Here is a 25,215-nt window from a genome sequence, read left to right on the forward strand (position 1 = left end):
TGTTTTATTTGTAGATGTGCACATGGATTCTGAAGGATTCTGAAGAACTTTCTGGAACTGTAAAACTGTTGTAAACCATTTATAACTGATCTTATTGTGCAACTGTACATGACAGGTATGCATGACAGGTGGTGATATGACAGAGCATGTCCTTTGTCATCGAGGGGCCCATGCGCTCATTACCCTGGGTGGCTGGACTCGCGGAGAGGCCCTGCACACAGCAGGTGAGGTGACGACACATGGACAGGAGCTGGGCCCAGTCCGGGCCACACGCTACGCGCCCCTTTGGTGGCTGCACATTTTGTGACTTCGGCAGGGAGAGAGGGAGATGTGAGTGCGGGAACGAAGCTTCTTTATTCTCCATAATAGCGAAACCACCAAACAACCAGGGGAGAGCTAACTCAAAACAACCAGAACAAAACAATGCTGGCAGTAAGTGTCCAGGCTCTGAGACAGAGCAGAGCAGCAATAACACTCAGGTGTCTTCTTGCGTGCAGTGTCACTGAGCAATGTGCAGCGATGGATGAGCGTGTCCATAAATAAGGGGAGAAGCAAAGAGTCAAAGAGTGCACAGGTTAGTAATCAGGTGATTAGGAGTGGGGCAGGCGTGATGTGTGTGTGTGTGTGTGTGTGTGTGTCTGTGGCAGTGATCTTGCCCCTCAGGTGGGGTGCTGAGTAGGGTGTAAGTCTTGATCTTTTCCATGACCCATATAGTTGCCTTGTTGCTTGTCACAGGTTGGTCATTTAAAAAAATGTTCTTAATATTTCATGGGTTCATCATTCATCATGTGAAGACTACCTATACATAAACAGAAGTAGATCGGTGCATCCTCTACCCTGTGATCCTATGAGACCCAAATTGTGTTGAACAAGTTCTATCCCTTTTTACTGCCTTACAAAACTGTACCATTGCAGCAATGTTGCTGTTATATGATGCCCAGAGACTTAGGTTTCATTACAAAATTCTAACAGTTTGCTGTCTGGTGCTGACTTGGATTTCCACAGACTTTTGACCGACAGTGATAAAATTATTCTGCATTCATGGATTTATTGACCATTGATTATTGTCTTCTTGAGCATACTGATTTCTGTCTTCTAGATGTCCATATGTATACACATTCTGAAGGTTAGCAAATGAGTACGACAAAGTCAGGCAGCTGAACTGAAGTTTTTGGGTCCTTCGAGAAAAACTGTGTTCAGGAGGGACACTGGATTAGGGTGGAAGTTCCAGAGTGTTCGAATTTAGATTATCTTGTACTCTCACTGAATTATTAAAAATTTTTTTTTCCTTTTATCCCCCTCTTTTTAAAAAAAAACTATTTTAAACTATTTTTCTATATTTAAAAACAGGGAAGGTATCAAACCAGTGAAATAACACATATGTGATTATGCTGTGTTAGACAAATATTGACTATCTTAGATTTTAGATTCTTCAAAGTAACTGTTCAATACTTTGATGGCAGTTTTGTACGCTCTTGGCGTTCTCTTAACCAGCTTCATGAGCCAGCTACCTATGATGCTATTCCATCAGCCTTGAAGACATTCTCATGTATGCAGAGCACTTGTAGGGTCAGGAAATAAAGTTCTAAAAGAAAGCTATTTGCTGTGGGTGCATCTAAAATTGTGTGTGTGGGAGAGTGTGTGTATGTTTTGAAAATTAATTCATATTTAAGCTAACACCCTTCTCAAATTATATTTGTCATAGAAGCAAAGCTAAGCATAAGCCTTAGATTAAAATGCCTTTATTACTATTAAAAACATACATTCAGTCAGGTGTGTCCAAAATTTGATGGGTACTGTAGCTTCCTTTAATGTTCTTTAATAATGATTTTTAGGCCACAGTTCAGGAGGAGAGTGTGGGTAGAAGAAACCATATGTGTAAGACAAAGCAATGCAGATCTGTCATGCACTTTGACCTCTCCTTTGTGCAGAAACAAACAAAGCCAGCCATATCCAGTGTTGGTCTCTGTGATATGTGTCGCTGGAGAAGACTTCAACCGTACAGCTCCGCTGTTGTAAACTTTGCTTACTTTTTGATACAACATTGCCGGTGTGTTCTAAAGATCTGGGAATAATTCACTGCTCTCAGCAGTACTATTTATAATTGATCTTATTGTGTAACTGCACATGACAGGTATATTTTTAAACCAGAAAAGTGCTGATGGCAAGAAAGGCATGTGTGTATATAAAGACATTGCTGAGAGAATTATGGTATCTTGCTGACCGCATTTCCTGACTGCATTTCTATTTCTTACTGCTGATCTGTCTCATCTTAATCAGTTGAAAATAGATGTAATACGTCACTGCTCTGTGTATGTTTGAATGTGTGTGTGTGTGTGTGTGTGTGTGTGTTCCAAATCCTCTGGCAGGTTATTTTTGCTTGCTGCTGACTCAGCACCTGACAGCACATCTGGGGGCCACCCCTAACCCCATTTAAACACAAACTTACACACACACTGCTTACTGTTTGCAAGCAGGTGGAGTACAGTTCATGTTTAGTGACCCACATAGGTAACGTACGGGTCTGAAGATGCTGAGGTTTGTAATAAAAAGAAAATGCTAATTTTCTTAAAAACCTCAGCACCCTCAAACCATTACACTACCCAAAAATTCACCAGTAAACTTACCCCTCAACCAGTCCCCCTCACCCACAGATAGGCTGTGCTGTGGGTGACTTGGTACAGGAAGGTGCTAGGTTTGATTCCCATAGTGATAAATACATAAGTTGCTTTGGATTAGAGTGGCTGTCAAATGCTGCAAATGTAATGTAGTTCACATATCTTCTTTAACTTAGCCCACCCACAGAGAAATCAGTCCACAGACCAATGTACCACCATCATTTATAGCCTGCTTAAGCACCCCAAGCTTCCAGAAGGTGTGTGTTGGTTGTAGTCAAATCACATTTAAGAGTACGTTATTGCATTTAAAGCACTAGGCATGAGGCAGCAAGCACAAGCATACAGCTGAATCAAGTGGCACGTTTCTACTTGAGTAGCGCGAGGCCTATGCGCGTGACCTTTAAAACCCGGTACTGTACTTGCACATTCTATAGCTACGTATAGAACCATGCCCCAGACGGCTACCGCAAACGTCATTTTCTAAAAATATGTGCCCTTCGTCGAGTAATTTTTTTTTCATCGAGTCCTGTTCAAGAATTCCTCGACAGACGAGAGACGCATAAACACAAATAATTAAATAAAGCCTAGGCGCTATCCGACACAGTATTCTCACTTCAGATTTCTGAAATAATTACTTTTCTCTGTGCAAACTACTGAAGTAAAACAATTTTGTCTAATAACGTCTAATAACTTGATATGAGCGATTTATTGTGTGACATCGAAGGCGACGGCATTGTTTTGTCCGCGTACTTTTTAATGTAAAGGAATATGATGACAAGCCAATCTGATACTCTTTGTCGGAGAAGCATGCGCAGGTTAATCTACCCAAAAGTGCGGGCGATCCATTTTAATTTTTTTTTTACATAAAGCCTCAACGCTTGTGACGTCACGGCCGTGCCTGCTATTGCCGGAGCTGCAGCACCACGCAGAGAGGACAGCTCCCGATAACGGCGCGCGGACACAGGTAACGCACGAGCTTGGCCAGAACCGGAATCAAGCGTTGATCTCGCTCAGTCTTGTTAACGGAAAAAAAACCCCAAAACATTGAATACTGACTCCGCCATCATCCGCACTCCACAGCCTCGCGCATGAAAGCAGTCTCATAGAGAATCTTACAATTGATTAACAGCTGTCCTCACGAGTCGCGCCCGTTTGCAGCTCGAGGGAACACAGCGAGCGGACACGTATCGCGGGTGGAAAGCAACTGATACCAACCGAGCCAGGTACGCTCACGCCAAACGTCGTTTTTTTTTTCGTCATCCTCCGTGACCGACAGCATCGCCGCGGGAGATGGAGAGCAAGGACAAAAGCGCCGGTGAGGAACTTTACGTCTCTTACTGCCAGGGTGTGGGTGTGGAAGCGGGACTGGCGGCGCGGGGCAGTGTGTTGCGCGCCTCTGTGTTTGCATGGACGTATATGGACTGCGGTACTTCGGGCTGCTACCCCGATAGGCGTCAGGCTCATGCCCGGTACAAGCAGGGAGTTTTGAACTAGGGGTAAAAACATCTGCGCGATGGTCCTGCGGCAGTGCTCGCGCCGCCCCATTCTGACCGCTCGCGGCTTTGTTTTGCGTGGAATGGCGTTGAGAATCCTGATGCAGCAAATTCCTCCGTGCGGGGTTCGGGGAGAGGAAGGGTGGTCTTCTCGAGCTCCAATGCTCAAAATACACGTTTCATTCTTACGTATTTAGCTTCCTTTTTTAAAAAGCTTACGTTAATATAATATGCCCAGTACAACACAGTGCAAATTTTTGAAGATTTGTTTAGACATGTTTAGACCCAGACACCTGTCTCTTCAGCATCATAATGTATGTGTGTGTGTGTGTGTGTGTGTAGAAGTGTCTAGCGGTTTTTGACCATGTGAAGAATGTTGATAAGCATTGCTTTTTCTGAAATGGGAAAATTGCATATGGAGTGCATGTTGAGTGCAGGCCGGTGTGGATGTGTGTTAAGTATGTTCTGTCTTTGAGGATTAATGCCATCTTGCTGTTGGTTATCAGCATGCAGGATGTGTAGCACACTCTCACTTTACTGCACCCAAATGTTCAGAGTAAGTCCTTGGTGTGTGTCAGTGTATGTGGGTGGGTGAGTGTGTATGTGTGTGTTTGTGTGTGTGTGCATAACTCTTTCGACTCGACCTCCTCTAAAGTCTCAGTCCTTAGGGTTGCGGTCTGTCCTATCTATGGCAGCTCTGTCTGCAGCCGAGTCGGGTGGCAGGGGGATGTACTCACACACTTCCACTCCTCACCTCTGCTCTAACACCAACACCAAGGCTGCTTTCTTTCCCTCTACGGTACACTTGACCTTACTGTTACTCTGAAGGCTCAAACTTGAGCCTGGCATCCACAACGTGGCAGTGGGGGTGGGGTGGGGTTTACCAGTCTGAGAATGTGAAGTAGCAGACTGTCTGGCTGCGCGGGGTCTGGGTCTGATCTGCTGGATCAGGGCTGCTGCGTCCACAGCTGAGGCCTGTTGTGCACATTCTGGGGTTTGGTTCTGCTCCAGCACCTCATGCACCTGCACAAGGGGGTCATGGCCTGTAGAACTCGTGATCACCTGGCTAAGGTGTTTTGCAAGATGGATTGGCTAGTGGGGTGCCAGGACTGGACTGATTATCTCTGCCCTAGATGTTTAGGAGCTTTGGTGTGTAATGCTACTTGGGACCTATTGACCTTACTGTACATGTCAAGTACTGTACATGTATTCAGTATTTTAAAAAAGGTGCAAGACATTTGGTGTTTTTAGTGAGCCCAAGCAATATACCTACAATATGGCATAATCACACAATTACATCTTTGACGTGTGTTGTATGTGTGTGTGGAACCTAAGATCCTTGTGTAGTGGAATGTTGGCTACACTTCATATTGATTCTGGCTCACAGTTTCAGATGTCTGTACATCTCACCCAAACAGCATTTTTATTTCTGTTTTTCATGTCTTCTCTCTGTCACACAATAAATAGACATTGACACATTGACACACACACACACACACACACACACACACACACACACACACACACACACACACACACACACTCTCTCTCTCTCTCTCTCTCTCGCTCTCTCTCTCTCTCAGGATAAATGATCTGGAGCTGCTGATGTTGTAGTTATAGTATTTTGATGTTTTAGAATAATAAAGCGGATAATTTATTGATGTTGTGGTGGACAAAAGCCAAACGGTAGAGTGCAGAATGACCAGAGCTTCTGCAGGAAAGCAGTGAGCAGTTGGACTCGCTGTGTCTGCACACATACAGAACACAAGGAACCAACTATAGGATTTCATTAGAGAGAGAGAGAGGGTGTGTCATATGACAAGCAGAGTGAGAGAGAGAGAGAGAGAGAGAGAGAGAGAGAGAGAGAGAGAGAGAGAGAGAGCTAGACAATGAGAGATAGGGTGTGAATGAGGGCCGACGTATGCACAGTTTAGAATGTGTTAGTTTAGGTCTGGTGTTTGTGTTTAGGGATTTGAGGTTGTATGTACTGTATTGCAACACTAGAGGGGAGTGTTAACCAATATGAGTCTCATAAATATGAGCAATAACCAATGTGACACTGCAAAAGAAGGTGAATTTCTAATCATTTCAGAAGATAGGTTCAGCTGTTTCTGTGGTGTGAAATAGAGAAAGAAAGGGAAGCAAACAGGCACAACTCTATAGATCATAGTAACCATGGTATCATTGTTTAGAATAGATACTGAGAACAGAAATAATACTGTGTGTGTGTACACGTGTGTAGGGATATAATATCTGGAAGGCCATGGCTTTATATGGGCTCTTAGTAAAATAATGATCTTGCAAAGGTTCCATGTACTTGACATAAACAGTGTGACTTTAAGAATTCAGGAATCCAGCTTCAGTACTTGTTTGCATTGATTCCGGCCTCTCCAGTTCCAACATAAAAGTCAAGGTTGTTAATGGCTCTTGGATGGTAATAGCTTTTGGCAGATATGCAGGAAATGGGATATAATGAGAGCACTGAGAGTACTGTAACAGAAGCTGGAAACCTGGGGGCTGAAGACTGCAGCAAGGCTGGCCGGCCACGCCCAAAGCCATGCTCACACAACCCGTGTTGCTAATCCCACGCCGCTCACACTTACACTGAGCATTGTCTGCTTTGCTGTCCGGTATCGTCTCAACTCCAACACTGACTTTTCCCCCCTAAATGGAAAAGGCAACTTACCTCATCACCCCGGCAACTGCAGGAGCACCAAAGCCGCCAGTCTGGGTCAGGCGCCAAACACGGCAAGCGAGGGGCATTTAATTATCTTAGTTAGTTATCATAGTTAGTTCTATGATGACACTGTAATAGCGTGTGTGTGTGTGTGTGTGTGTGTGTGTGTGTGTGTGTGTGAGAGAGAGAGAGATCGTAAGGGAGATACATTGAATCAAATATTTTGGAGGGAAAAAAGTCATTGTTGATAGAAGTGGATGGTTTTAAGAGCTGCAGGATTTGCTGGTTGTGATATGGCATACTTAAATACTTAAATACTTAAAAAGACTTAAATACTTAAAAAGACTTAAATACTTAAAAAGAAACGACAGTGTCACCTATCACACATTAAAACCAATTAGTGTCATTTATTACACTCAAAATAAATGATGGTATCATCTATTGCATGAAAGAAGAATGTAATCCAGCACCGTAATTAAACAATTAACAAAATTATTACTGCTATATATTTTTCCTGCATTTTTCAAGTGCTAAATTTGGCTGTGTGTTCTGTGAAGCTGGAATCTGAGGTTGTAGTTGAAGAAGTCCTGTAGTTTCTATTGTTAGCTCATTTAATCACTGTTGTCTAGGTCTCAGCACCTCAGCGTATGTGTGTGTGTGTGTGTTTTACTGTAAATTTCTGCTGAAGTGAGCTCTGTGATGTTTATCCATCTTGCCTCTCACACGCAAACACACACACACACACACACACACACACACACACACACACACACACACACACACACACACAGATATACACAAACAGCCATATGCTTATGTGCGTATACACACACATACAAGTGTAGCAGGATTCATTAGGACTGGAATATTTCACTAGATTTTTACTAATACTCATTTAAATTAATATATAAGGTTATTTCTCTACTGATTCACCACTTTGGCAATGAGTCACAAGGGACATTTATGTTGAAAGACTGGTTGTGTAGGCGGGGCACTTGGAGGCTAGAACAGCGATGTGGCATTTATTTGATCCTTGTCTTTTCTAATCTGATGTATTAGGAATCCTCTTTGTAATCACTCTTTTCATTCCAAATGTGCAAAGTTAATACTGGCATATACAAGTCAATGACTCGAGCAAATACAGCAATATTGCTAAATATAAATGCGTTTAACTGATATTTTTGATGTTCCGTGATAACATTAAGTGCAGATTATACATTGTATACTACTAGCAGAAAGCCATGTTAGCTAGACAATGCATATGATGTCCAGCAGTCATTTCTTGTATGTTGTTCATACTGTAAATTCTATTCTATCCTGGTCCTGTCTCCTTCGACACAACACAGTGCGGCTAGGTTACACGAGTATACGCAAATACATACACATACATATTTCACATACACAGACATATATATACTCACAAAGGACAGAATTATATCACCCAGCAGTTATGTGTGTTAGGGAGATTTTAGAAAGTGTGTGTGTGTGTCCATGTAACGCGGGGTGGCCCGTGTGCCGTGGGGCGAAGGGCAGGACGCACAGACTCCAACGTCTGGGACGTACATTTATTAATATTTAACATAGAACACTAACGGCACTCAAAGAATCACACACATTTAATACAAACAAGAAATGGTTAACACGTATACATCTAACAATAAAGAATATAACGTTTAACATCACCATTGACAATAACACACAACATTAACACGTTACGTCTCCAATGACCAACGCAGCCGCACACCCTGACGTGGGTTTAAATACACAAACGAGGTGCAGTTGTGTGCAGGCGTGGCCACAAACGAAGGTCTTCCCACTGCACGTGGCTGGCCAAACCACCTGCCTCGCGGGAGGCGAGCGTTCCGTGACGGTCCACAAGTACAGTAACATAACGTGTACCGCTCACTCAGACGCTAATCTGAATCTAACCCCAAAATTACAAGATTATGCAAGCTAAAAAACGACCCACAAAACCAAAAGCCTTACCTAAAATTACACAATTGAAATTAAATAATTGCATGTGAAATATAAAGATTGCAGAAGTCTAAGCACAGTAGTGAGTAAAGAGTGGCTCACAAACTGTATATGGCAGCAAGTGTTAGCTAAAACAGCTTTAGTCAATCAAAGTGCGTATTAAGTGTATGAACACACTCGTTTTAGACACTCGTTTTGCTATTTTAGGGACAGTTATACACACCAGAGGCCAGCGGTGGGTAGTTTAAAATTGTTCCAGCCACCCAGCTTTACTAATTTACTCACCTGGCAGGTAGAATTAATTACTCAAATTAACTAGGTGATATAAATGCAAATAAGGTCTCTTACTTTTCATACTTTTACACATATGCTATAGATAAAACTCAGGACGCAACACACATGCACACACGTTCACTGCCCAGAATGAGCCTGAATAGAGACCCCTGCTGGTAGACAGTTGAACTAGTACACCTAACTGTGATGGAAGTGAGGTACACACACAATGTTCAAGTACCTTCTAACAGCAGCTGACAAGTCTCTCAAAGATGGCATTATTCACACACATACTGTAAGAAGTAAGAAATACGCACAGATGACAGAACAGAGAAATTCACATTTCTGCGGACTGCGTGTTTGCGGCAGATTTTAGAGTGTTTGAATGAGTGTATAGTAGAGTGTGTGTGTGTTTAAGCATCTCCAGAATGTCCTTGTGCAGCACTTCCCTCATGTAAACAGCATTATTAATAGCTGCTCTCCTAGGTCCCTCTTTCCATATTGGGAATCGCTGCTCTAGAGTGACACCCTTCTCTGCAACCCACACGTAGACACGATCACATTACACACCGCACACGCTCCTGAATCTTAACAAACAGAGACAAAATGTGTGTGGGAACTTCTGTGTGCATCTGTGTAGACACACATGCATTTTGATGGCTGAGGTTTATTGTAATAACGGGAGTTTTGCATAGAGAGAAAAGAGATCAATCTAATTGATTAGTAAAGGATTTAGCAGATGTAGCACGCACACACACACACACACACACACACACACACACACACACAAATATTAGACACAGTCTATATACAGTAGTAGACCATCACAGTACAGATTACAACTTACAGGCATGAAGATGACTCTAACCAATACACCCCCCCCCCCACAACACACACACTCACACACATGGTGGGGTGCATGAGACAGGATGACACGCTGCCTTAGTCTGTTCTGTCGCCTGATGTCTCGTGGCAACAAAGCAGAAGATGAAGATGAAGATGTGATGAAAAATGAGACCACAAAGAAAGAGCCTGGTCAGACTCTCTCTCTCTCTCTCTCTCTCTCTCTCTCTCTCTCTCTCTCTCTCTCTCTCTCTCTCACACACACACACACACACACACACTTTGGCTTTATGTGTGGTTTGAGTTTGACTCTTTGTTGTTGTCAACAGTAGCAGCCTTGATTATGTGGAAAACCCGAGGTTTATCTAAACAAATTTCAGTAACACTTTCTATGAAACCCGTATTTATAAGCTATTATAAATGTGGTAATAATGCATTGGAAGCACACTTATAAACTCCAATAATGCCTTATAAGGCTCTTATCCTGAACTATAATTAATTATTTTGTAACTTAGAAACATGTAGTAAAACAAGTATCACTATTCATTACTATGCCTTTTAAATGGATAATGACTTGTGCATAATTATAAAGCACCTATAATACAGATTCACATTTATTATGATTGTTTAAAATGTCATCACTGAGTGCTTCAAGTGCTTTATATTTGAAGTTATTCCTCATTATAAATAAACTGTGTGTATCATTTTTATATTTTTAACATGCAAAAGCAAAAATAATTACAGAGCATGTTCATAAAGATACATTATTGCAGTTTAAACTTTACATTTTTATTTCTTTTCTTTTGGCAAAGTACAGCAAGAACAATTAGAGGTGTTTTGCCTTTGAACAAGCAGAACTCTGCAGGCCGGTCAACTGTCCCAGGCACTCCCAGAGTAATAGAAGTGATTTTAAAGGGCAGACTTTCTTCTCTGAGCTTCCCTTTATCCTTGTCAGCCTGCAGCTGTACTTTCAGCAGCTTTAACTTCATGGCTGGCATTTGGTGCAGCACTCGCTTAGTAATCAAAGCTGCATACACAAATGAATGTCTATGACATTTTACATAACTTACTGAACTCAAAGTCATTTAGAGTTTTTGCACATGAAATACCCGAGTGACTAGCTTGACTAAAGGTTTTGTGGAACAAGTTCAGGTCTTACCTCCACCTGCCGTGACTCTATTATTATTATCTGCTGGTATATAGATTGGCAAATAGATTACAAACTTCGTTACCAGTTTTATGCAGAGTTACAACTGCATTTTAATGGCTTATTGTAACGCGTGTCGGCCCGAGTGCAGGTGGGCGTGGAGCAGGATGCGCAGACTTCCTCGACAGGGGAACAGTAGACAGGCTTTTATTTTTAAGATGTTCTGCTAGAGCAGAGAGTTTCACTGGTAGAATGTGCTCATCAATGTGCTCATCAAATGATCAAGGCCAAAATACAGTATATCAGTGTTGTCATACAGCTACTTGAAATTGTCCTTGAAATTGCTTTGTTAAGAGCTTCCAAGAGACTAATTAAATAAAGGGTGCTTGTATTACTTCTTTCCTCAAATTCATATCTGATGCAGAAGTCATCAAACTGTCAAGTGAAACCTGTCATCTGTTTGTTTGGGGTTTTTTTTTTTTGCTGGCATGTTGGTCTTCTGCACGTCTTATCTAGGCATGTTGCATAACTGGACTGGAACCGGACCCTGTTCCAGGAAGGAGAGAACAAAACAAATTTTCAGTCTGTCACTATAGCCAGTGTGATGGCTCCAAGGCCAGATGAAGAGCAAGAAGAGTCACTGCATTGCACTCTGACCGTGCCCATCATAACCACCAGCAGCCAGGTCTACCACACCCTGTTTGATTCAGAAACTGTGACTGTGGCACACGGGACACTATATGCATGTCCATACATCCATATATGAAACTTGAATGATAGATATTCATGAACATTAGAACTTTGTTTGTGTGTGTGTGTGTGTGTGTGTGTGTGTGTGTGTGTGTGTGTGTGTGTCCAGAGCTGGTCTGTATCAGATAAGCAGGGAGTTACCATGGTAACTATTCACCATTGAAGTCATGGGGGATTCTGTGGAGTCTGTTCACAGTTGAATCAGCTGCATTCATTAAGAGACTTCTGTTCAATGTTACAATGCCAGTAGTTTTCAAGTTATTTTTGTGTTTTGCACTCCAGTGACATGATGTTGGTCAACCCAGATACCTATTTTTATGGCAGGATTGGTATTTAGTAACTTGGGAAATAACTAGGCTTCTCAAAAAACCCAAAAGGAGGAATATAGAGAAGAGTAAGCTCAAAACGTAGAGATGTGGCTGTTTTCAAAGTGCCAAACTCTTAACAAGTGTTCACTGGAAATTGTGGAAATCAATCTGGAAACAAATAAGTTCCATTCTCTAAATAGATTCCTGATCATTACAGAAAATCAGTTCATGGGAGCTAAAATGACAGCAGGACAAGTGAAGGGCAGAGTGAAGGGCAGAGTTGCTGTTTCAGGTGACTAGCTATCAGACATCCTCTCACTGAAATAAGCAGGTGTGCATTCCCAAGATGGACAGCAAACATGCATAGATGGGACTGAACTGTGGATGTAGAGGGAGATGAGAGGAGAGTGTTTTTCACTATTGCTGGAACAAAATGTCGTAAGACACCCTATATAATCATAAAAAAAGTACTGCGAAACACCTTTAATGTGTACACGACTGATGCATGAAGTGTTTAAAGGATTACTCCAGGGTTTTGTTCTCACATAATGTATTTATTCTACCACTTATAATGGAAGCTTATAGGCAGTTATTGAAATTCAATCAATTAATGTTTTAAATACTTGACTGTATATCACAAATACAGAACTATAATCATTAGGCTAGGCCTGTATCTGGATATACTTTAGCTGGATTCCATTTACACGTCTCACTAAAATGTCACCAGTGTGAGCAGACAATAATCAATTTTAGTCTCCCGTGTAAAAAGCACACCAACACATGCCATTTCCGTTGTATTTCCATAAACGTAGTTTCTCACCACTACTGTCTGTATGCTGTCAAATGCTGGAAGGAACCATGTAAAGGAGGCAGTGAATCATCTGCATCAGTAGAGGAGAATTCCTTGTCTTACAGCTTGTCTTCGTTTTCGCAGTGCTCAGCGCTACCACTGTCCAGGGGACGTTTTGGGCATGAGAGAGAAATCAGCACGGCTAAGAGAACACTGCGTCTGATAACCAAATGCGTCTGCCTTCCTTTTGGGTGCGACGCCAAATGTTCAGTTTAATTTGTGAGAAAGTATCCTCCATCTTGGATTAACTTTCACCTGTTGTCAGCACTTGGCAGGCACATTTCGGTTTAGGTAATTATATGCGGATATCGAAAAAACTCATTTTGTTTACACTTGCAGAAAATGCGGCCAAGATCCATCTCTGGCCACATCAAACCAAATGTGGTCTGAGTTAGGCGGATCATTTTTTGGTTTTGAAAAAGGAGAATGTAAATGTCTGTTTTAATGGACACAAGGCTGAAATTTTTTTTAATTGGAGTGTAGATGGTGGGGGGTGAGTGTAAGGAGACTGAGTTATATCTGATTATTTTATCACATGCATGTTGTATATGGACAAAATGGACATCACGAAAACATGAGCCTTACCCTTAGAGCATCACTATCAGCTCTGTGATTGGGCATTTTTAGGCTTTAAGGTGCCATACAGAAGAGCAACTTCATACTTCATTCATCCAATACAACATTCAGTAGGTAAACTCCCTGTATCCTCTTTGGTTATACAAATCTGAGCAGCACCTACACACATGCTAAGAAGCAGTCTGACCAATGTTTGTGTGTAGGACATGTACGTGATTGACCAATTGTGGGTGTAGATGGGACCTAAAAAGAAGGGTCAACGCAATGCACAAACAGACACGCAGTGTATGACGACTGTAGAAAGCAAATGTTAAGCATTTTAGTGTCACGGAACGCTCGCCTCCCCCGAGTCACGGGGTTTGGCCCGCCAGGTGCAGTGGGAGGGCTGTTTTGTCTGTAACCACACCTGCACACACCTGCACCTCGTTCGTTTAAATGTATATAAAACCGTGTCAAAGTGTAAAGAGTGTTGGTTATCGTTGCCGTAATGTCTGAATGTAACGTGTTTGTTAGATGTATTCTTGTGTATCGTGTTTGTTTAACGTTAACCGTTCCTTGTTTGTGATAAGTGTGAGTGCCACTGTGTCGTTTATGTTCCAGTCGGTGGAGTCTGTGCGTCCTTCCCCTCGCCCTGCGGCACTCAGGCCACTACACGTTACATTTAGAAATCACATTATACACATTTTAGTTCCCAAAAAGAGGACAAATCCAGGAAATATTTTAGCACGAGAATATGAGAATAATTATATTTTGATCACAATATGTCCTAGCGGTGTTCATATCTGGCTTGTCATATGGTCAGCTGAAATCCAAACATGATCCAATCACCAATCCAATCATTGAAAATGTCTTAACCAACGTCTGAACTCTTGGAGTAAAAAAAACAATTATTCTTTTCAATATCAAGGCATAAGATGGAGAAATAGATTACTCTGAAACCTAATATTTGTAGTTTGAAACCATGGCTACACCTTTCTGCAGGTAGGTGGATGGAAATATTTTGGTATACAAAGTTTATTAAAGATTGGGACATACCAGACAGGAAGTCTTTCATCAGTCATTAAAGCAGAGTGCTTCTGGAACAACTGTAGAAGATGACCTGCTGATATTCAAATTTCAGAACATTTAAAGTGCAAACTCATTTCAATCACGTCGATTAGTTATTTTTCCCTAAAGTTCTTATTGTTTTTGCTGCTATAGCCACTTCGAGCAGTGTTGTATCACTAATGGTGTGCTCCATGCCAGTATAGTGTCTAGAGCATGATAGTGGCACTAGAAATTAATCATCCTTGATGTGACGGCACCAGGCACCCCACCCAAGGGACAGACCCACTGGCGTGCACACACACACACACACACACAAATGTGTGTCCTCCTGAATGAGGACAGCACCAACATCTATGCCACTGGTATCAACATTAATTTAAAGGGGTGCGAGAAGTCACAATAATGCCTTGATGGTATCAATAGCATTTTGGCAAGCCTGGGATCACAAAGGGAGTCCTGTCACGGAGTAGTTCGGTCAGGGGGGACGCTGAGAAGTCCTCGCAAAAACACAGATTAGAACCTGCCATACCCAGAAGACATCTGAGGCTTCCTTGTTGTCATGGAGAGGAAAAGACTAGCTGGACTTTAGCATCTTTGGGATGAACCATCCCAACAAGTTTGTCCAACATTTATCTAGATTTCATCTTGCAACGTTCTAAAAGCCATTTCCAACACCTGCATATGCTGTTTCCACGTACGGGTATAAGATACTTCATCATCCAAGTGTGCTTTACAATTCGGGACCTCACCCAACACAATATTCACAAGTTGCTGAAAGGTCAGTGGAGCAATTTTGAGCCCAAACGACATAACTGTGCACTGTAGGAATTTATCGAATTTGGCAAATGCAGAAGTGTCTGAGGCACAAGGTCGAGCTTATTCACGAAATTAGCTGAACCTATCTTATCAACACAAACCTCCATATGAGGCCTGGGCAATGAATACCGAACTGGGATCTCATTCGAGGTTGCCTCAGGCTTTGGAACTAAGAGAGAGGGGAAACACCAAGGGTTGTTACTAGGGATTGCTAGACCAGAGTCAAGTAGGTAGGTAGTTTCCTTATCTAACAAAGCTAATTTATGTGGATTGACGCAATAAGGATGCTGTCTTATTGGACCGTGGGAACCTACGTCTATATCATGCTGAATAACAGAGGTATGTGAAGGATTAGATCAGAAGAGAGATTACTCTTGCGCATTACCCTTGCGTAGCACCCCGCAAGATGTCTACTCATTGTGACTCTTGCTACCCAATCATCTGATTATTGGTGACTGCGTGCACCTGTGCCTTGTTTTCCTTCTTTGCTTCTCCCCCTATATAAAGCCCGCAGGTACACCCGTCCATTTCTGTGCTGAGGAACACGCTACTCCGCTGGGTCTTAGGTGCCTCGAGCCCCACGGCCGGCGATGATGTATTTTCTTTTCTGTTGGATTTAGCCGGCTCACCACTGTGCTCTTTTGCTGCTTTATTCTACAATGGAGAATAAAGACCTTCCTCATGCTTGTGTTTCACGCCCTTCCTGCCGACATCACCGGTCCGATGGTCCAAAACAAACGGTCAGTCTCCTTTTTTTTAATACAGAGCCGCTACTTTTATAATAAAGTAAAGATGTAATAAATCACTCTGTCAGTGATAGATGAGGAGTGATAATATTTTTCTGATGTGGAACACTGCTTTATATGAATACTCATGCCCCATATACTTCCATTCCTGCCTGCCAAGTCATCAAAGCACACCCTCTAGCTGTATTATTAGAAATGCCGCTTCACGTACAGTCGAACACTGTAGTCCATCTGTTGCCTTGCACACACTGTGATAGCCATAGACATTCATTACTGGTCAGTTCATGACCACAAGAGCGCATTTGGCTGGTGAACGTCATGTGTAAATACCCCACAACCACACCACTGGCATGACGGTGTGTTAATGCTGTGGTGACAAGTAACTGTTTCAGGAAAAAAGTCTTGTTTTTTTGGCATGAGAGATTAATAATCTTATTGAACACTTTATGAATTAAACAAATTAACTTCTATAATTAGTCTTAATTGGTTTGAGTAAGATATTGTAATTAATTTTGTTCCAGATTTATCAAGCAAACAAAATAATATCTAGATTGTATGGAGTGATGTTTATGACACAAATAATAGGTGAGTTTGTTTATGGTAAGAATAGGATCAGTCCTACAACTTCTCAGTTTACAAGAGTCTGATAAAAAAGCAACACTACATTATTCACGCACTGATTTCAGTACATCTTTAGTTGTGTATTGAGAGCTTTCTCTTTCTCTGGAAAGATGTTCGAAGTTAACCTTATGAACAGATTTCTTTTAGCTATTGTAAAAGAGAGAGACAAATTAAGTGGACAAATATTTAAATGAAAGATAGGTCAATTCCTTGCACATTGGTGAAGAACATATCTTGTTTTTCATATTTTGGTATAAAGGTTTTTCTCATTTTAAGCTTTTCAGGCATTCCTTTAGTATTATTTCTACATAATTTCTACATAATTTGCTCTGGCCTTAGCGTTGAGCGCTGGGTTGCTGGTCTCTCTCTATAGGATGGTACCTCCACAGATGCTCTGGCCTTAGCGTTGAGCGCTGGTTTGCTGGTCTCTCTTTGGATGACGTCACCTCCGCAGACGCTCTGAGAACATGAGTGTTAGCCTCTCCAACACCCTTGCTCATGCAATAGAGATATTCAGCACAATGGTTGGAATGGGCCACTACTGGATGGCAGATTTACTTTCACATCAGTTAGTGTTTTTTGAGATATTTATCCTAGTCTAAGACATCTACTTACATTTTTGTATATCCAACTGCCCTCTTTGCTTAATCTTAATCGCTAGATTTTAATGTTTTTTGGCTTGTGTGTACAGGCCAGGTCTTTAGTGTACTACTGCAGAATGCAGAAGGTAGATATTTCTGTTGGAGTGTCTAGAACTGATGATAGATTACAAAAAAAAGTACCAGTGACATTAAATTATGATTTGGTTACACTTTTTTTTTTACATAGTAATGTTTGCTAACCTGATTATGCAATGTTTTACAGAATATAATTAGTATTGCTATTTGCAGGTAATATTTTGGTTTAATTGACAAATGTTAATTTAAACCATTTCATAATCGCAATACACACAAGCCAAGAGATGGGAATATGAGCCTGTGGTGTAGATGCTCTAAAGATGAAATTCTCCCTGATGATAGCATTGGTGACTCCTAATATGGGTTTGAGAGAGAGAGAGAGAGAGAGAGAGAGAGTGTGTGAGAGATCAGTATGTTGCTAACCGTGCTGATGGCAGCAGTAATGGAGACTCAATGCAGTATAAAAATACACTAATATGTTCATCATGTCCACTCTCCTACTTCGCATACCGCTACATCTCCAGCTTGCTCTTGCTCCCTCATTCTTTCTTCCTCTCACTCTCTTTTTACTTCTCCTTTTGAGTTCAGAACATAATACAGTAAAGCTCATGGACTACTCAACGTACAGTCACATATACTTGCTCATGGTGTGGAGCTCACCTGGAAGCACCACTAGAGTAGTGGGTTGGTAATACCAAGCTTGTGGGTTTGAGTCCTAGGAAGTGTATGTGCTGTTATACGGATGAACAAATCCGTTGCTCTCGGTGAGTGTTTGCCTAAATGATGTAAATGTGTTTGTTCAGAACAATAATATTACATTTAGCACACACACACACACACACACACACACACACACACACACACACACACACACACACACACACATATATATATATATATATATATATATATATATATATATATAAAAATATAATATGTATTTATATATATAAATATAATATGTATTTATATATATATATATGTATTTATATATATATATATATATATATATATATATGTATTTATATATGTATTTATATATATATATATATATATATGTATTTATATATATATATATATGTATTTATATATATGTATATATATATATATATATATGTTTATATATATGTATTTATATATATATGTATATATATATGTATTTATATATTTATATATATATATATGTATTTATATATATATGTATATATATATGTATTTATATATATATATATATATATATGTATTTATATGTATTTATATTTATATGTATTTATATATATATGTATTTATATATATATGTATTTATATATATGTGTATTTATATATATGTATGTATTTATGTATGTATGTATTTATGTATATATATATATATATGTATTTATATATATGTATTTATATATATGTATGTATTTATATGTATTTATATATATATATATATATATATATATATATATATATATATATATATATATATATAAAATATGTATTTATTTATTTATTTTGCATAAAGGTAAGTCAGTAGAACCTGACAGAAGTCAATAAAACATGCATGGTATATAGCTTTTTAAACAGCCAAATACCCTTGTAACTATGCTATGGGTTTACTGTTTTTGAAAATGTATCAGTGTTTTTGAAATCTTAAACGTTTGCTCCACTGAGCCTACGTCTCTGAACTATGAACCTTTAACGAAACAAATGCTAACGTATTTACGAGTTTTTGTGCGTGAAAATACAGTTTAGATTTTCTTGCAGTAGTCTACATGTAGGCTGCGGACAGACTACTCTCTGGCGCCTTCGTGTGGTTACAGATCACTCCTGCATCTACACGAGCATACGGATCGGCTAAACACACATCATGAATACACTGTCCCATTTTGATTACGGTTTTAAATCATCTTTTTAAGACCAGTTCAAGGACCTAGACTCATTGTTCTTGAATTCACAAGTATTAACTCAAGTCTGTGTTTTCTAAAGTTATTCATACAGCAGAACAAATGTTCGTATTTTATAGAGCTAAATCTTTATATTGTTAATTGTTGATTACAGAACCAACGATCAGATTTTTTTTTGTGATCAGAGCAGCTATTTTAGCTATAGCTAAAGGCAGTTTAGTCAAAGTGGCGTTAAAATAAATCACTTTCAGAAGCTTATATGCTGTATTAAAAGGTATCTATCACTACCCAAATAATTCACTTATATGGAATAATGTGAGTAGAATCTGGTGGAACTATACGTGTAATCACTGACGTGTCTAGTGAATAGGTACGGGGTAGGTGAGGCCAAAAACGCAACTGGAAAGTGCATTTACCTTCTCTACTTAATTAAATACTTTATTATTTGTATATTGAGGTTTCAATATGGGGTTTCACCTTTAGCGTGCTCATCCGAGACCCGGACCCGTATTCCCTGTAAAGTTGATTAAGGCTGCTTTGTGACAACACCTGTTGAAATACGTTATATACAAATACACCTGAATTTGAATTCATTCACAGTTTCTTATTATTAGTACTAGTCGCTGCAGCTGTTCTTCGCACGTGCGTATCATATCGTTTTGTAAAGCCACTTTTCGTTAATCTCGTCCTTGCATGTTACGTGACTGAATCACACGTCCTCGCATCCGCCTACCGCTCGCTCCCGCGCGCATAAAGACAGGCTTTTTTGAACGTGCCGGAGACTTCCCTTGCACCCCACGCAAGACGACGAAAACCCGCATTAGCTCATACGCGCGCCGCTGCCGCCAGGCACCCCTGCAGTTAACTTTCGTCCGCGCGCTCGTTCGTAGACTTTTCCTTTATTGTCTCCGAATAGATGGAGACAGACGACATGGTAGAGAAAACACAGCTAGTGCAGTTATTCTTATGGTCTTGCAGCCCATAGCGTGATGAAGGCCACTGTATTTACGTCGTTAAGTTGTCGTTAATTATCAGAGTACGAAGATGCATCGGTTTTGTGTGTGGAATAGCGTTTTGTTAGACCCACGGATGCTTTCCATCCACTGAACCTCGAAATCCGCCACGCGGTGACGATGCCCCCGGTGAGTGGGGTGGAGTAGCGGTCAGATTGCGGGACTGATGAGGATGAGGATCGCGCGGCGGCTCCAGAAGAAAGGAGCGCACATGCTGCGGTGTCTCTGCGCGGAGCGAGCCAAACCGAGCACAAGCACGAGCGGTGAGACATCTTACGTGCTTTCCTCTCCTTCTAGCGCGGAACGTCTCTCTGGTCGTCTGTGTCCGTCTATGAACGCGCTCACGTTCGATAACAAAAGACATTGTATTTGTGTCGGAGTCAGATTGTTGTCCGTGTTGCCCGAAGGAAACCCTTAAATGGGCCAAAAGCGCCAATTTCACACCAAGCTCTAGACATTACACACACACACACACACACACACACACACGGAGATATACAGATGTTTAGGGTTGTAGGCTACATGAGTTTTGTGGTGTGTGTGTAATAAAGATGAGAACTTAAGATGTGTGCCATAGGTAAGAAAGCGTAATAAGGACATATAGTACAAATATTTCTTGAGATGTTTGTGCTCCATATGATGAGAGAGAATCTGAGATCACTAGACTCTCTGAGAGCTACTCTCTGAATTACGTCACTGAGACAAATCTTGACACCGGCGTCATGTCTTCAGCACCATGGACAGCGCACGCGGTATTCTCAAAGCGGACTTAAACGGTTAGCGTTTCTCTGTTATACATAAGGGAGTTATGTGTAGGCTGTTGTGAGTGGTGTGGGTGTGTGCGTGTCTCGTAAGAGATGTTTATCTGTGAGAGAGATCTGTTGTAGTGGCAGAATTCTTTATTTATTTATTTATTGATTTCAGATTTCCACATTCCCCCTACGCAAAGTGTGAAATGAGAGAGTGAAGACAAAATGAGTATGGTGTCAGGGAAGACCCATCACGCTGCAAATGAAAATACACAATACACAAAGCATACTCATAACAATTCAATCGCATCCATTACATTTTACAAATGCGATGCAAATTCGTGAAGGCTATAAAACTTTGGAAAACACTTTATTCAAAATTAAAACAAGTACGTTATCTTTCTGAAACGTGGTGCAACTTCAGAAACGTGGCAAGTCCAGTGACAGCAGAAGTGGGCCACAACACAACAGAAGTATTGTTTCACGGCATAACTATAGGACCAAAATTACAATTCGCAACCTATGCCCAATGATTCACAAAGTCTTTGGTGTGCGTGCGTGCGTGCGTGTGCGTGCGTGCGTGTTCCATTTTGTGCACCATTTCCAGCTTTAGCTGTTCTCTCTCCTCTCCTGTGCAGGAATAATAGCAACTCATCAATAGTGAATGAAACACTAATGTTGTGGTGTGTGTCTGTATGTGCCTGTACATGTGTATCTGAAAGTGTTTCTGCACGTGCATGTGTGTGTGTGTGCATTAGTTTGTGAATTTTCATGACAGAAATGTTAAATCTTAGAAAAATCATAGAAAGGAAAAAAAACTAGAAAAAGAGGAATTACCTACGTTGGCAGGACCAGGAAAATTTGACAGGGTAAATTGTTTGGTACAAAAGCAATCTTCCATTTTTAAGTGTAAGTGCAGAAGCTTATTTTGGGTTATGGTTATTGCTAGGAGTAGAAAAAAATAATCTAGCTGTAGTTAAATACATAAGTATAGTCATGCCCTAAAAATTTCACAAAAGTGTATGTGTGTGCGCGCGTTTGTGTATGTCCATGTGTGTCTGCAGGGATCAGTCAAAGACACAAATATGCAAGTTACTTTTGAGTATGTTCCATTAATGTTTTATACCTTTACTGTGAAATAAAGACCTACAAAAGAACAAAACGTTCTAGATACTATATCCACTCAGTAGATCATGCCAGCTATAGTCAACTAAAATATGCTTACTTGTTTAACTGCTTGAACAATAGACTGTAAATCTGGAGAAAAACAGTGCTTAATCTTGCACTTCCTTCTCTGTGCCAGAGTGCCCACTCTGTCTGCCTGGTGCTTTGCTTTCTGCTTTTCCATTTTCCATTTACCAGCTAAGGTTCTGCTAACTTGGGTTAAGTACGGCGTATGGTGCCGAGGCAGTATCTGTCAGCTGGAGCTGACCTCCACAGCCATAGTCGCGTTCCCAAGGCTGCTCCCACAGGAGCTGTAGAAAAAGGCTCACTGGGCAGCTGTAGTTCCTTCATGTCACACCTCTGCATTTATTTTATTTGCTGGAAAAAGATTGTTTGAAATCTTAATTCCCTTCATGTCTGGTGAGTGATATCCAGTCTAATGTCTACTTATCATTACTCCCTTAAACACGAGGGTTGGCTGCGGACGGACACGAAATGAAAAGGTTTGACCTGACTTTAGCTTTCCTCACGCTTGGTGTTTTGAATGTTTTCAGTCAGTTATGGTTTTGGCGGCAGGCACCAGCATGTGCTCTGAGCACCATAGCACGTTTGACACTATAAGCCACAGACCACTCCTAATAATGTTCCTGCTGTAAAATTTAAGGACCATTCAGCTCCTGGGAAATAAGGTTGATTCCAGAATCTAAGGCATGGAAGCTGTGTGAGGGAGACATGTGAGTAATCACTGAGTATACCTTTAACATGAGAGTAATATCCAAGTCTGCCTTTAAGACGAGAATAATCTCTGAGTGTGCCTTTAAAATGAGAGGAATTACTGAGTATACTTTTAATACGAAGGAAATCTCTGAGTATGCCTTTAATTTGAGAGTGTGTGCTTGACTATGCATGGCGAGTTATAAACAGGCTTTCAGTTACATCGGGCTGTGGCGGCACTGTTGAACTGCCACTTGCTGGAAATGATTTGCAATGTACTGGAACTCATTAGGAATCATAATATAGTTGATGTCTTAAGTCCATTCTCAACGTTTACCTCACTCATGTTTGCATGTCATATTTCCATATTTTCCACAATATTGGAAATTCGTATAGAATAATGTAGAGCTCCAGAGATTTTGAGAGAGATGTTGCCTGAAATGTCATTCAGTGTATGTGTGTTTGTCTGGGTGTGTGTGTGTGTGTGTGTGTGTGGAGGGGGGGTATAAAGAGTCAAATGGAGAAATGTACTGCTTCTGTGATGCTTTCTAATGTTTGTGCATTTTAAAGAGGTTTCATTGATAACATTTTGCAGGACCAGACTCACACTCCACCCACAACCTAAAGCTCTCACTTACAGAAACATAGACTAGCTCTGCGCTTTTTGTTCCTGTGGAAATGTGTTTTCAGTAGGCCTACTCTTACCTCCTATTTGTACTCTCAAACATGCAGTTCTTAGCTTTCTCCATTAGATGGCACTGCAGGGCTATTACACACATTCCTTCTCTTGGTTTTGTGCTATGACTGAATAAAATTCATGTTCCTTTTGTGAGCGCACGCGCGCACACACACACATACACACACACACACACACACACACACACACACACACACAAGCTTAATCCCACGCAGACGCAGACCAAATGCGTTATTACATATCTTCTAGAATCATGTCAGGCAGAAACAATTCCCACCCATTTTGCTTCCATCCTGGTTCAGTTTCAGCTGCACCATTCAGCACTGCTTAAACAGCTCACACACACACACACACACACACGTGCATGCACGCGCACACACACACACACACACACACACACACACACACACACACACACACGCGCACGCGTGTGCGCACACACATATACACACGCGTGCGCACACACACACACACACATGCACAGACACACACACATCCAGATTTAGGGTCTTGATTTAGTGGTCTTGATCTCTAGAGGTTTTTAAAGACCACATAAACATGGCCTTGGCCTTGGAGTCTTGGTCTGAGTCTCATTACTCAGAGTCTTGGTCTGATGGTCTGAATCTTACTACTCAAAATTATGGACTCTCTCATTACTCAGACTTGTGATCTAAGTCTCACTACTCAGAGCTGTGGTCTGAGTTTACTTTTATGGTCCTGAAGATCGCAGTTTCTTTGCAGCACGCTGAATGTGATAATGATTTTGTTCCACATCCAGTGTGTGCCATAGAAGGATCCCTCATTCCTTTATGTTCTCATATGAAAGCAGGTGACAGTCCATAAGTTATAGCCTAACACCACAAAACTTCGAAAACTTCCACAATTTCCAGTTGTTCCATGAATGTTTATATGGTGGATAATCACAGCTAACCAGCTAATTTACAGCTATTACTAAATTTACAGCTATTTACAAAAATAATAATCTAATACCATTAATACCATCGCAAACTTAAGAGACAATAGTATCTGAAACGTATTGTGTTTATTTGAATAATTGTCATTATTTAAGTTGTGTAGCTTTCTTACTAATAGTATTCTTGATATAGCTATTGGTATATTATAACCTGTAACACCAATTGTAGAATAATACTTCATGTCTCTTACAAAGTCTCAAAGGCTTTTACTGTAGTCCATGTTAAAGGTGTGGGGGGAACATGAACAAGAAAAAGAATGGGTGTCTAAACCAAAAGACTAAAGATACAAAGAAACTATGATACGCAGAGGATAAACAACATGGAATGAACAGGACAAATAAACTAGGCAATGTGAACAGAATTAGTAAATGACTGCATACAAACAATACTTAGCAAAGAATGAGACAAAAAACAAGAGTATATAAAACAAAAGAACATAGAAAAATAAACACAAGAAACGGTCTCAATTATTTCTTATACGCAAGGGCACATCTGATGAGCCAGAGTAGTCTGACCTCAGTAGTCTGACCTCAGTTTCTGAATTGAATTCTGCTGCTCTTACTCTGGAAATGAAGGAGGTAGTCACTGCCAAATTC

General features: G+C 40.7%; 1 protein-coding gene across 5 annotated transcripts in view; it reads left to right on the forward strand.

The window, feature by feature from the left end:
• Positions 1–3,532: 3,532 nt before the first annotated feature.
• fgf12b (fibroblast growth factor 12b) overlaps positions 3,533–25,215 on the forward strand; it is a 36,173-nt gene continuing 14,490 nt past the window's right edge. Inside the window, exons 1-2 of one of the 5 annotated variants that reach the window (XM_027027798.3) lie at positions 3,538–3,582; positions 3,777–3,933. In XM_027027798.3, coding sequence (XP_026883599.1) covers positions 3,909–3,933 — 25 coding nt within the window. In that variant the 5' untranslated portion in view covers positions 3,538–3,582; positions 3,777–3,908. Of the gene's footprint in view, positions 3,934–6,666; positions 6,860–20,082; positions 20,585–25,215 lie in introns of those variants that run through there. The other 4 variants (XM_027027797.3, XM_081699902.1, XM_027027800.3 and 1 more) reach the window with 4 other exon arrangements.

Source organism: Electrophorus electricus, chromosome 17, assembly GCF_041902795.1.
Source record: "Electrophorus electricus isolate QZ-2024a chromosome 17, ASM4190279v1, whole genome shotgun sequence".
Lineage (NCBI taxonomy): Eukaryota > Metazoa > Chordata > Actinopteri > Gymnotiformes > Gymnotidae > Electrophorus > Electrophorus electricus.